Source organism: Acanthaster planci, linkage group LG04 (assembly GCF_054643075.1).
Source record: "Acanthaster planci isolate LZ-2023a linkage group LG04, COTS_SCS, whole genome shotgun sequence".
Classification (NCBI taxonomy): domain Eukaryota; kingdom Metazoa; phylum Echinodermata; class Asteroidea; order Valvatida; family Acanthasteridae; genus Acanthaster; species Acanthaster planci.
In genome coordinates, this window is record NC_141780.1 from 9,028,693 (window position 1) to 9,043,667 (window position 14,975).

At 39.8% G+C, this 14,975-nt stretch overlaps 1 protein-coding gene across 5 annotated transcripts in view; it reads left to right on the plus strand.

Moving 5' to 3' along the window:
* LOC110974871 (uncharacterized) overlaps nt 1-14,975 on the plus strand; it is a 102,048-nt gene that overhangs the window by 4,571 nt on the left and 82,502 nt on the right. The window contains exons 1-2 of one of the 5 annotated variants that reach the window (XM_087135818.1): nt 5,947-6,194; nt 7,125-7,240. The exons of 1 other annotated variant lie outside the window; for it this stretch is intronic. Coding sequence is in view for 2 of the 4 variants with exons in the window: in XM_022226787.2 (XP_022082479.1) it covers nt 6,096-6,194 (99 nt within the window). In the remaining 2 variants the exon portion in view is untranslated. Of the gene's footprint in view, nt 1-5,943; nt 6,195-7,124; nt 7,241-14,975 lie in introns of those variants that run through there. 3 more of the 5 variants (XM_022226787.2, XM_022226784.2, XM_022226786.2) reach the window with 3 other exon arrangements.

The window sequence follows — 14,975 nt, forward strand, 5'->3', positions numbered from 1 at the left end:
ACAGAACAGTCTCTGTTCAGTCCAGTCTAACTAGGGAAGTTATCATCTCCTTCTGAAGGACTCTTGTGGCTGGTTGCAAGTTCTGCTATCAACTGCCCACACGCGCTGCCAAGCAACCTGCACAAATTGTATGACCTAATTCTGGGGGAGTTAGGATTTCAAAAAGTAGGGGAACAAAATTAATTTTATTACATAATTATTAGGAAGATCAAAATTAGAGCAGGAAAAGTTAAAACAACGTTGTGGCTCATATTATTTATTTCCTGGAGACAAGGCTGATAGTTGGTCGTGACGCTCTTTCTAATTACATTTGATTAAAAGCAAACAAACCTTTTCTTCCACAACTCACTCTTAATGAAAACACAAAGTTAGAAAGCATGCATGAAAAAGAACAACAGAAACAAGACCTGCTACCTATTCGCTCTTTGTACGCTACCGCCATAGGCACGCAGAGCCTCGATCTGGCAGCTTTTTCCATCTATGTTGCTTAGTAATTGTTGGCATGATGCTGCGTTAGTGCTTTTGCCATCTATACTCTACAATTGGACAATATTTCAAAAAGTGTCAGTTCAAGGCTCTGCATGCCCATGGCGGCAGCGTACAAAGAGCGAATACCATGTACTAACTAGGTGCATGCAATCCACTATTCAAGTGAGAATTTCTGGTCAGCTCATTAGCATTAAAAGTAGCAGCCCAGCATTTTTCTGAAAAAAGGGGATTGTTTTGCCCCTGAAATGGTGAAAATGTGTAAATCGTTGCCAGGATCAACTGCCTGGGTCTTTGAGCTATCCTATGAGAGCAGAATGGCTAAAAACTACAGATGAAAAATGGTCCTAAGTGCCCAAGAAGGTTGAGGGTTGCCACTTGAAAAATTGAAAGGAAATCAAAAGATAAGAGACCAGACAATAATTTCATTTGTGTTTCAGCAATCTCAAGGAAGTTGGTATCCATGTTATTGGGCCCTGAACAGTGCCGATTTTATACTGTTTTCAATGGAGCTTGAATTAGTGGACTATACCGTACTATGCAAGTACGGGGGCGGAAATAAAAGAAAACAGTAAAGGCGCTCTCTATAAACACCAAGAAGTAAAGGGCGACAGCACACGACCCGTCGCGTCGTGCGTCGTGTCGTGCGTCGCGTCGTGCTTCAGTCGACGTAATAGGAGACGTGACGCACAACGGTACGACGCGACGGGCGACGGAAGGGGCGACGTTTAGGTGGCAATAAATGCAACATGGAAAAGACCTAAGGCAGCACGACGCGACGGGCGACGGCACGACGCAAGGGAAACGTCGTGCCGTCGCGTCGTCTGGTTGTGTCGCTTGGATGGAGGCTAAAGAGAGAGAGAAATGTTTGTTGTAAATAGTACACCATAGTTTATAGAGGGCGCCTTTACTGTTTTCTTTCATGTCCGTCCACCGTTCTTGCGAAGTACATGCTATGTGCTCTTTGGTGTCGATTTTTTCTTGTTTTTATGTCATCCATTCAATATTCATTGTCAATAATCCCTTATCAACACGTGGCTTAGACATTTAGATACAATCCCCATGAGACTTGGCTGGAAGCAGGCCCTGGAAAAGAATTACGCAGCTCAGGGGAAGTCCCCTTGTTAAAGGTGACTAAACTAGGCTGTTCAGCATCTACAGAGGTGCAAATTAACAGGAGGTTTTTTGCATTTGGCCAAAATTTTTGTTTTTAATTACGTAATTAGAAAAAATTTGATCCCCAGTGTAGCAACTCCGCTCTACGCTGGGATATGGAAGCAAGTGAGGACAGTTTTAAGAACGCGTAACCTGTCAGGTACTCCGTCATTATTCTAGTATAGCTCTGCTCTACGTTGAATATTCTCTACCGTGATTTTGTCAATATAGTTCTTCTTTATTATACAGGTACCAAACAGGCTGGCCATATTCAAGAGTAGAAAGAACCAGAACCTTGTATAAAGCAAGTAGGACATTTTGAGAAAGATCATGAGCAATACTGAAAATGAAACCAACAGTTTGTTTGCTTTGGGTTGTAATAAATTGAACATAGTCCTCCCAGGAGATTTATCATCAACACCGAGGTATTTTTTAACCTACTGGTGAAGGTTGCAACGTCGACAGTTTATCTGCCCAGCCAAACCAAAAGTTCAAATTTAAGCAATTTGCTAAGGAAAATATAACAATAAGCATGATCATCCTATTAACGGTCTGTAGGTGTCAAGCCTATAGTGCGCAATGTGGGCGCCGTTACATTCTTTGGTCAATACGGCGCACAGAGCTACAGAGTCACGCGTTACGTGGCCGGGCAATATGCCTAAATGCTGGCAGTTAACTCCTCAGCCCTGTATAAGGTGTGAAGTCAATTTATGCTGAAATTGTAAATGCACGCGCATAGTTTCACCAATATAATTATGACCATCGAAACTTTAGGGTCGCTGTGATTCTTGACTATATCAAGTGAATATAATTTCCAAAGGAGAATGAAAAGGAGAGACATGCATTTTTATTTCTGTCTTTGAAAGTTAAATTTGTTTGGCTACGGATTCAAAAAAGAAAGGAAGAGAAAACGTAGCCTAGGCCTAAAAGGGATCCATAGAAGACTATAGGAGAAACTTTCACGAAACTTTAAGCAACGATATTGTTTCTTAAATTAGTCCAATTTTAATGTGAAATTCATTGTCACATGATGTCAATCCACGCCACAAGAAAGGCGACTTGTTTGTGCCTGATGAGTTTCCAAACACGTTCAAGCACGGCTTGGTCGAATGGAAATGGGGCGAAGTGGTTAGGGGAGAAGTGACATGGGGCGAAGTGGTTGGAGATTAAGTGACCCGATACCCGGTAGTTGCAGGGTAAAGAACACTAATTCGGGCGTCATTGAAACCTATGTAAAATCACCCATCGTCCAAAGCTCATGACATGCAAGCCAACATCCCTGGGGTGTCTCAAACAAAAATTTAATTATTATTTGGTCATTAATCTTTCAGTTTCTTTTCAATTTTGGGGGGGGATTAACCAATTACATTTTTAATTATTTACCCAAAACAAAATCAACCGCCCAAAAGTCAAATTCCGAACTCAGCACGAAGCCATTTTTCAAATGGCATCCCACTAGTTTCTGTGGCCTTTTGGACCATTTTCCAGCCGTGTTTTTGTTGTGTGTGTGTGTGTGGTTTTTTTTTATCCCTTCTACTCCCAGATGGAAGCCTAAAGAACGGTTAGTTATACTAATGTGCTTGGCGGAAATTATTACTTGAATTAGTGGACTGCACCCTGCGCAACTAGAATAATTAATTTACGCGCCCATTGTGCAAAATGAGACAGAAACAGCGCCGCCTGGTGATTCTCAGAGAGTGGTTGGCCTCCCGCTTTTCTTTGGAAATTCAAGATTACAGCCAGAAGTTCACTTTTCTTTTCAATTTTATAGGGGCTAGCCACGCGAATTGTTTTATTCGTCCTTTGCCAAAACACCCCCAAAATAGGAATAAAACTATTCGCTCAGCTGTCAATGTAGCAACCCGCCCCAATGCAAATAGTCTGCTGACGTCTTGTCCTCCGAACGTAGGGACGGGTAGTGGGTAATGAAACCGGTAGAATCTTGCCAGTTTATGTAAATGAGGAAACAATGCCCACTAAATGCACAAATCAAGTAGGAGCTGATAGAATATTTTTGCTTTATCTTCTTTGTTCCCGAAAATAACTTCATCATTGTTCATTTTTCTAAAATTTTACACAATAACCAGTGATTTGAAATAATTGTCGTAAAATGATTTATCGGTGATGATCACTGAAAAAAAATTACCACACTGTGATCAACATAGGCTTAGCAAGGATTGGTATTTATGTTTTGCTCGCTTGCCACCCCGCTGAGCGATGTCGACAGGGACTTCGAGAGGACTGGCTAAAGTAAACGGACGTATTGAACCGTCGCTTGCTATCTGGCGCAAAATTCAACAGTCGTGCGCGAAACACTGGTGATCTATCGATAGGACTGAGAGGGAGTTTGTATGGATCGTCATTGGAAATGTACGCCTGATGCACAACAAGTGACATTAGGTAATTTCTGAGACGCTGTACAGTCCATAATCTCAAGAAATGACTGATGCTGAGTCTGAATTCAAAAATGACATATCATGGGACCGAATTGTTCCAGCAGAAAAACAGAGGAAAACCTCAAGGATTTTGGGATGAGGCCTAGCCTCGGTTCACTCTGGATAGACTTATTAGCTAGGCTCAAGAACAATCTAAACCCGAGTTTTTAACTCAAAAACAATCCAGAAAACGAGCAAAACCCAGTATAAACTACAGTAACGTCTACAGTGATTCAGACAGTATCACACCCAGTCAAATCATAAAACGCCGACACACCAACACCGAAAGCCAGTCTACCCTTATAATTATAAACTCCTCTGATGTGCAGCTAGCTAAAATTAGCCCAGTTAAAATAGCAAAGTATCTTAACTAAGCAGTTGGGAAAGACGTAGTCAAACAGGTCACAAAAAGCAATCGAGGCGCCATTGCCGTTCGACGTTTCACTCGGGCCCAAGCACAAACGCTGCCACAACTCGGTTGGTGTAACCGCTGCTTATGTCAAGTCTCAGGCTCAAAGTAAAGGCGTAAGAAATCTGGAGTAGAGGCCCAGCGCATGATGCGATGCCGTCATGGTTCACTAAGTCTTGAAAAGAGTCTGCCTGTCTCACGTTCAACAAACCACCTTACCTGCAAAAATCCAACTTGGCTATGAATACTATGAAGTCAAGACATACATCCCACCTGTAATAAGATGTTTCAACTGTCAGAGGCTGGGACATGTTGCTAGCAACAAATCTGATGTGTCCATTGCGGGGCCCCCTTGCCTATGAAGCTTGTAAGCAACGAGAAAAAGTGAAAGTTTGTCTCTGCGGTGGAGAAAACTCCTCCCAGGAAGGCTGCACCACCATCAAAGAGGAAAGGAAAATCCAACTACTGAAAGTCTCTTGCAACATCTCAGTTGTAGATGCTGTGAAAGCAGCCTAGACTGACATATGCATCCAGCCAAGCACCCCCAGACAACACACCCCACTTGTTACCAAGTCAAATATTGACTACCACCAAAGTCCCGCCAAACGAGTGAAAAACCAATGACTAAAAGCCCACCGAAAAAAAGTGCAAATCATCTGCTAGACAAGATGCTAGTACCCACACAGATAGCATTGGCAAGACACAAACAGAGCCCATACCTCCATGTTCATGCAATAACCAGCTTTAACACTGAGAATCTCACAGAAATTTTTGTAGGTACTTTGCAGATTCTTGTTATTATGACGAAGAAATATGACCAACTGGAGCCTGTCAAAACACTCATACCCATTATCTTCAGTGTCCCAGCGGGGAAGGGACGTGGGAACAGATCCCCCCACACGATTTTTAAAACCATTCTTTTTCCTTTTAATTTTAAAAGGAATTCACTTTCAGTTAATTTGAAGATGTTGCGATGGCCACTTGAAGTTTGGGGCCACGCGCTTGCCAGCGTGCCCTTGCATGTAACGTGTGCGCGAGGAAAAATTGTAAGTTTTTTGCTGACCTTCTTCGGAAAAATGGACACTGCGCGAAAACGGTAGGTCCGATTCTCACAAAATAGGTGCAAAAATGGCTGCTGGCAAAGAGTTACTCAAAAGTCTGAAAGACCCAAAGCGTGAATAATGCACTGTGAAGCTAATGAGAAAAATGTGGAGTGGGCGGAACCCCCCCCCCGGCCTTATTTTTTGGCGGGGGACAGACCACTCGCGTCGAGGGAACGAAATGATTTTGAGGGAATGGAATGATATTTGGAGGGAACGAAATAGTACTTCGAGGTAACGAAATAATATTTCTTATGATGGGGACAAACGAAGCGGAAAGAGTGGTTTTTGGGTACGTGGTTGTGAGCTAGTTCGAGGAAGTTCCGAGAACAAGGTTGTCCATTGGGGAAAACCAATTATTTCCTGGTATCGAGTAGGCCTTCATCCATGTCATCATGCATGCTGTACTACTACTGTTGGCCCGTGTGTGAAGTACATGTACAAAAATGTACATGTAAGTGTATTAATACAGTTCAAACCCAGCCGCGTTGAAATGTAATAGAACATAAAATGTCCCAAAGAGAACATTTGGAAGCATTTTTACAACATGAGGAACATCTTCGGATGTTGGCTACAAATGGTGAAGATGGATTTTTGAAAGAATTTATGGTAAGTTTGTGAATTAGTGACTGTCCTTGTCATGCATTTCATCAGCAGTTCACACTTGTTCAAGTTGTTGACACTAATTATAGGAACTTGGTCATCCCATGTCATGCATGTGTTGCTTAGCTGTAGGCAGTGTTTGGCATTGTTAGACAGGGGGCTGGCTCTGTAGTTGTGATAGTCTGGATTTGAGACCCGATGATTCTGACTACTCTACGAATCAAGGGTACGGTATCACCCAATTTCCACATGCGTGACATGGTGACCAAGACTGGAGGAATTCCTGCAGTTTTCCAGAAATAGCCAAAATATTCTGAAGTCGTCCCCTATATATTTCGCATGTGTGGATGGTACTGTTGATATTCAGTTATTCCCGGCCAGGTGGCTAGGCTATCTGTTGAACGTAAACTCCCGTATTCTAATGCTAGCTGTTGATCCTACAGAACTACACTGAAATTGAAGGCCACTTTGCCCATTTGGCCGGAATGAATGTCAGCTAGGCAAAATGCAGAATATAATGCCCACACATACAGGGTGCACTACTGTAAAGTGTACATGTAATGAAATCGAAAACACCCAGGCTCTCAACTTGTGACCCCTGACCCTTGCATCATACATGTATCTATTTATATCCGTTGGTGATGTCTAACCTAAGATTTTTTATCAAGAGTCATCAGGGAATCTTGATCTTGCATGTGATTTTGAAAAATGAACCAAAACCTTGGGTCAATCAAGACATAGTAAAATAGAAAGATAAAATTAGGTCAACTTTACATATAAACAATCAACAAAACCACCAAAAAATGGTGCAACAGTTTCAGCAGATCACACCCGCTTACTTCAAGCAAACTCAAGGAGATATGTCCAATACATGTAAAAAGATTCAAAGTTTTATGACGGTCATACATGTATATCATGCCCTTTCCATAATTGCAGCCTTGACGGACCATGTAGAACTCCTCTGAGCCACAAGATCACTCCAATTCTCCATTAAATTTTTCAAATAAATCTCCCGACTTTCCAGAAGTTTCTCTTTGCCAGATCTCTTTCCTGTGAGTTATTTTCGTTCTTAATGCTTAAAAGGTTTATTGGGAAACAATTGCACACAAAATCTGCTGCGATCCACACTGGCATGATCTCTCCATGGCTTTCACGCACTATGTTGTGCATCATGATTGTCTGGTCTGGTCCCAGTCTCAACTTCAAAGGAATTCGTTGTTTCACTACTTGTAGAGCATTGGAGCCTGCATCGTGAAAGCATGCCGACTTCTGGAGATCGTTTTGTGTAGATGCGAGTAAAAGCCCTAATTTTTTTTCCGAAAAATATCGTTGTTGTGATTGGAACAACTTACAGGGCAGACATCTCCACGAAAAACTTGGGATAATCAGGGAATTCATTGAGAAAATTTGACTGAAAAGTGGTGTGATCTCATGGCACTGCGTTTGACGTGTAGACGCATGTAAAGCCTTGTACAGTCTGGTGTATTTGTAGCATTTTGCATGCAGCAATGCTTGCTGCAGCGCTGTGCAATGTGCATGTCCTGAACAATTGTACACTGACAGAGCTACATGTGTATTGTGCTCAACTGTTTCGTCAGGGGAATAAAAATATGATTCCGTCATCACTAACTGTTAGGTAGGCCTCATGTGTGATTCTTTTCGTTTCTTTTTCTTACAAATTGCAAAGTATAATTATAAAGTAAACTCATGACGAGGAGTGCAGTATGGATGGTTTAAGGTGTGCAATTATTTGCACTTCTCGGGAAGCTTGTAGACGTGTGATGGCATGGGAGTGCAATCGCACGCCTTAAAACAAAAGGACTGGTCTTACTATGTACACAGCATGAGCCCACTTTAAACTGTAACGTAACTTTCATGCAGGTACAGGTACTACACGTACAGGTACTACCGTAGGTACCCGAGTAGATTGGTTTGTGGTCGCACGCTGTATAGAGTATATGCAGTGTAGGGAGATGTTTCGTGTGCCTGCCTTAATTTGATTCACTAGAAGTACATTGTACATGTACTTGTAAAGATCCCTCTCATTGGACGCCATCTTTGTAGGAAAATTGCAGCTGTGTACCGGTATATAACACCATCAGGTGCATGTGCTTGTGTTGTGCAAAGGATTCTGAACTTGGGTGCGTGCTGATCCAAATACATACATGTATGTTCAAAATATGGCACAGCCGATGCGTGTCACAAAAATTGAAGTAAAACATACGTTTTTGAGAGAGACCTTTGTACATGCATGCCGTGATTCCAGTGTAGTAAACTTGTTTCAGTTCCAAATTTTATTTTGAAACCAAAGGTTTCAAGCTTTCCTTGGTCTGGTCCGGTCCCAGGTATGAAATACTAAAAAAAAAAAAGGGCATGCCATGTCTTTTCTTTCAGCTGTATTTTTATATCATTGTTTGCCATTTTTTATTCATTCCACAAGCACAAACTCCAAGTCTGTCTGTTGCACAGATACATGTAGATGACAGAGTAATGTCGAGACTTAAAGAGGGAGGAATTTTAACAGAGTCGCCCATTATGTATTATTAACGATATGCCGGTGACCCCAAAACGTCACAGGCTGTAAACATATTGCATCTTCACATGCAAGTCTTGATGTACAGGCATGCTCAAAAAGCAATGTTCTTGTGCAGTTCTTGTCCTCTAGTAAAACTTTCATGGAATGATCTTGTTTGCCTTGGAGAACTGTGTTTGCAGATGTACATGTGTAACATTGAAACCGCACTCATGTAGCGCCTGCTTAGTCCATCTTTGAAACAAAAAATTATTTTACTAGCCAACAATGATGTACATGTATTCATACACATACAGTGTACATACATACATGTACATAAAATCCTATTGACAAGCAGTAAACAAAGTTCTGCAGTTCAGTTGAGGAATGCACTTTCGCATGTTGTTGAGGTACAGTAGTACTGTTGGATCCCCTGCTGATGAGTCAATTCCATCAGTAGCCTCACAATAACACAAAACACAACGAAACAGTGTGGGCATCACTGCAACAGAATTATACACAAAGTAGAGAATCAACTTAGGGATAACTTACACCCCTCGTTTGGATGTAACATTCCGCAAAATTTGTTGAAACCAAATTTACGTCGAAGTTGATGTTTTCTGATCACAGCTGGTGCATGTAAGATTTAGAAATTCTGAAAGTTGTTTTTCAAGGAATAATGTTGGGCCTTTCTTGAACATAAAACCGTAAAAAAAAAAAAGAAGCTGCCTCTCACTTGAGAAAAACCCTTAATTGTAAATCACGTCACACATTTAGTAATGAAAAGGGCTTTTGACACCATCAGTTGTCAATAACTTTTCAACAGGTGGTTTTGTTCAATGCAGTCAGGCTTGGTCTTATTTTAAAGATTAGGTTTACCTCTTTGAGATGCGCTACAGTTGATTGAGCAGATGCTCGTGAAGGATTTTTAAAGGCAGGCTACACTGCTTCCCAACACATGGAATGACCCTTAGTACATGTACATGTATGTACTATAAAGCGTAACAATTAACGATTCGAAATAGATATACACATAAATGTATGGACTGGCGATGAGGTCACTAGTGCATATCTACTTGTATGTCCCCAAGGGACTGTCAGGGATCAGAAGAGGGTCTTATTTCTTGAGGCCTCAGGAAATAGGACCCTCTTCTGGTCATTAACACGCCCTAGGGGCATGGGTGTGCAAAAGTGACCGACTGTGGCCAGTCCATATTGTTTTATAGCATACCTCAAACTAGAAAAATATTCTTTCAGGGTTTTAACTGTTTTCATTCAACTTTCAACAGCACTTCAAAAATAGCAAAAAAATTGAAAGTAAATTTTAGTGTCCCCTGACGCATTGTAGTTTTGAGTTGCTACATTCAACAAGGAAAAGAATTCTCTGGGTTTTAACCGTTGAAATTCAACTTTTCAAACCATTCAACCAATTCAAAAATTGCAAAAATTTTAAGGTTTATTTTAGTTTTCATAGATGCAGTCTAATTTTAAGTTGCTGTAAACAATTAGGAAAAAAATCATCCCGGGTTTGCATAGTTTCATCTCAAAAGTCAAAAATGTTCAAGACTAGTACATGTACATGTACATGTACCTGACCGGGCACTAGTCTCTGAAATTGGAATTGATGTGCAAGCAATGTCTAGACACGTGCCAAATTCATGTACTAGCCCATATTAGGTTGAAGTAGTGAATTTAATATGAAGTACATTGTACCTGTTTGTATCATTTCCTGTTTAAAGTTTTTATTTTGACTCAGAGATACCGGTTTATGTTCATCATCCACTGAAAGGGTAAAATTCCTAAAATTTTTGTTTGATTTTCCTGGTTGGAAGTAATTCTCCTGTGTCAAATAAAAACTAAATAGAAAAGTTTGTAATATTTTTATACTCAGATTTGAGTTCTGAGCAGTGATTGACAGCCAATGTAGTGAGTTTGATGCTGTCATCATCATACATGGGTATGTTGAGCGTCTGGGTTTCCAGGATCAAAAGCATGCCAGTATCTTTCAGATACAGTAAAAGGGTGCCTGTAGATTTGATAAGATTAATATGAATATATTACCATACATGTAGTTCTTGAGCAACAGATCTCACCAGCAAAGGAAATATCCGAGAATAAAAAGGAAATTATTCTTGTAAAAAAGAAAACGAAAGAAAAGAGGGATAAATTCACAGATGCCAGTAGTAGGTAGACATTGGACTGCATCTCCGCCATTGAATTTAATGAATTTATTGTATAAGTTTATGGAACATTTGTCATCAGTGTGTTTACTGTATTAACAACAAGCCCAGTACCTTGGTTAGTGCCAATACATGTACTTACATGTACATGTTGTCTATCATTTGAAGGAAAAGTTGTAATTATACATGTATCTATCAGGATGAATTTTCGTAGTGAGTTTTGAAAACTCACTACAATCTTTTCATTTTAACTTCCAGTCCAATTACAGTCATGAGCTCCAAACAGACGCATGCACTGTTTACATTAATTAAGGTCATCATATCAACCAACTTTTGAAGCCATTACAGCAAATTTTGCCGCAGACAAATTGAAAATTCACTTTTTGACATTTATCAGTTCAGCCTACCCCTAGAGGGCTCTCAAGAAGCACACACACCTCAACCATTACTTGACATGAAGATTTTTAAGTGTGATAATGCAAGGTTCCAATTTATTATCCTTAACCATTTGGAAGATATTGACTTGTGTACAAGTATTCATTTGAGATTTCACACATTTGAAATTTGATCCTTTACAACCAGGAAGCAGTGGTCAGACAACTTCAACACCCCAGACAACGTTGTTGTCTAACTTCTCATTGAACTTACCCCAGCTGAAGGTCCATAATCAACCAACGTCAGCTGATTGATCAACATCTGGAGGTCAACCAGGCATCGCCTTATATTTAATTAATCAGCAACCACATTGTAAATGGGCATGTTTATTGACACTCACCTGCAAGCAAGTGTCTGTAGACTGACAAATGTATGTACATGTACATGTAGTTAATTTTCTTTGAAAAGCTGCACTGTAACTTCTGGGAATACCAAATTACACTGCTTAGACAAAAGATGGTGCTAGTCATAATTTACATGTATACACACCACACCCAAAAAATTACAAAGCAAAGATACTAATAAGACACATATATGTACAGTAGCTACGTGTACATGTAAGTAGGAGAAGCAATGTTGTGCACAATATCACTGTTGTAGTTAAGTACATGTACTGTATCTTTCGAGTACCAAGTTCTCTACCAAAGAAAAAAACTGGAGTGCACAGGCATTTGATGGTACCGTACCTACACAAAGGTAAGACTGCAAACTAAATTTAAGACTTCAGACACTCCCGGTTTCATCAAATTTAAGTTTTAAGGAAAAAGTACTTGGCCCAGTACTTGTTAAGGACTTTTGTCCTAAAAACTTAATTTTTATTGAATAGTCTGTAGTCTGATGTAGTCTGAAGTCATCATTTTACCTAAGCAAGTAATCTTACCTTTGTGCATGTTCCGTCAAATGCACCCAAGTGTGTAAAGGCCTTCAATCCTGGACTCTGAATTGTTCCTCTTTTGTTCATTAACTTTTTCGGAAGACCTCCCATATGTTTTGTACACGTTTTTCAACTGTGGACTCTTCAGCAACTGTGAACCCTCTTGTCTCCTATTGTTATAGGTCCACTATTGACGATGTTTACACACTCCCATGTTCATGTACCTCAGCTTTGTTCCCTCCTAACTAGTTAAACTTTTGGTAGAGAACTTGGTACTCGAAAAGTACTTTACCACAACACTTATACACACACAGACAGTTGTGAGGATAATGAATGGAAGCAAGTTGGGGCCCTTCTTATGTGTCCACAATGCTTCAAAAAGAAATGTAACTGACTTCAGGTTTTTCGGGGTGAAAAAAAACAACATATTTCACTTTGCACATTGTATTTCAGCCATTCGAAATACAAATGTACATGTAGTCCCTTTACTAGTAACTTGTCCGCCCTGCTAGGGTACGTGTACACATGACAGAGGACAGAGAGTTCTGGAGATCTCTGACCATTAACATTCTTGTTATGGCACCTTTCTGACCTTCGTCACAGGTTGAACAAAAACAGGAAATTGTTCCAGCTTTGCAGTAATGGAAAGACATTAATTAAAACAATCTCTGAACATCTACATGCACCGGTACAGCATGCAACATTTCATGAAGTCACAATTTCCTTATTTCTCACTTTCCGTGTATGGTACATTCACTATCATGACCATGTGTACACATACTGCATACATGTACATGTACCGGTACATGTACACTGTACACGTATGTGTTTGTACATGACAAATTGAAAAATGCTTCACATTTATAATTTTTGTTCTCAACTTCCCAGTTACATTTACAGTACATGTACATGAAATGATGAACGTGCATGGATGTTGAGCAGTTGGCACAGTTTATACATGTAAACTGTATGTACATGTAGATGTATGCACATGTATGTACACGCACTGAACCTTTTTGTAATGTGTGGCGAAGTACATGCACATTCTACGTCATGTACATGAACATGTACGTAGAGTGGGTATTGGCTCAAACATGTTTGGGGAAATTTAGGGAAAGATTTATCCTGTCCAAAAAATAACCCAGTTCTCAGTGTTGAGAAAGATGCTGCTGTCATAATGTACTGTACAGTAGGAGTACTAGCACATTTGACCGTGAGGTTATCACTTCCAGTCAGCAAAGTGTTACATGTATTTAAATTTTTGGTTCACCGATGGCAATCTTTGGCACGGCCAAAGTGTCGGCTCGATGATAAAAACATGGCCGTGGTACAGTCACAGTGTGGTAATTTACATGTACCGTATCTTCTCACTGAGTATCACCGATCAAGTGTCTTTTTGGTGATACATGCATATTTCAAATCATTGGCTATCTTCATCAATTTTGGATGAACAGATAAAGTGTAGTGAGATTATTTTCAGCAATGAGGAAGAAAAAAAGAAAAATATCGAATTGATAACTGCTGCTTGTGTAACGCATTGAGCGAGCTCGTGTGCCTGGCAGAAATTTACCCACAATGCTCTGCACATCGTTAGCTGTAACTCTGTTTGACATATTTCCTTAAAATCTGTGCAATTATCAGCCCTTCCCAGCACTCTGTTCGGGCAGATTAATCCACATTAATCTACAATCCACAAGCTTATATTATTGTGAATATATTCAGTATAACATACATGTACATGTATTTTTTGAGCCACAGATCTCACCAGCACAGGAAATATCCGGGAATAAACAAGGAAGTCATTTTAAAAGAAAGAAACAATAAGGTTCATCTAGAGATTAGTCCACAGGGGAGAGCAGGGACGTGTACATGTAGTCCTAATGATGTACATGCAAGAAAGGGAAAAGTTACTGCCAGAGCTAAGAATGCGACAGTTGATGAGGGTTGACTATTGGTGAGACATTGTAGTCAGGGCATGATACTGGTAGCAAAATGAACGAAAGGAAAAAGGAGAAAATTGGAACATGCATTAAGACTGCACAGACCTCTGAACCTTTCCAGGCAAATGTTGATGTCAGATGTGCACAGAGCAAGGGACTGCTTCACTGCTTGCTTCACTGCAAGAATGAGGAACAAAAGATATAAACTGTACATGTACATACACAATGGATGCTCCATACTATTAGGCCAATATACTAATTTAACTTGAAGGTGCAATTGCATGATGATAAAAAAGACAGTTTGACTCAATTTTAGTTACTATTCTAAACCGAATATATAAAAACTGTTTTTGTCACTGACTAATATAAACAACATGTACGTGTACCTATAGGACCTTATTTTCAAGGCTGGATCGTTATAAAAGTTGTCATCTGTCTAAAAATCATTGAGGGCAGCAAGTGAATTAACCAAAATTACATATATATGGGTTACAATTTGTACTTTTTAATTTTAAACTTTTAATTTTAAACTTTTTTTATGAAACCTGCATGCATTGAACATTTTTATTTTTTATTGCAATTAGAGTTAGTTATTGTCTTTTGTATTTATATTTATTTTTAATACCTAACCTGTAAATGGCGATCTCTTTGCTGTTGGTTATGGAAACAAAAGAAATAAATAAATAAATAAGTACATGTAAGTCACCATGTATTTTGGAGTCCTTAGAGTCCTGATTTACCGTACTGTACTGACTGTACATGTACAAGCATGGGCTCTCTTTACAGGATGGCAGGCCTGGCTAAAATATGCAGTAGTCAATGAAGGTTACCTATCAGCTTAGAGTA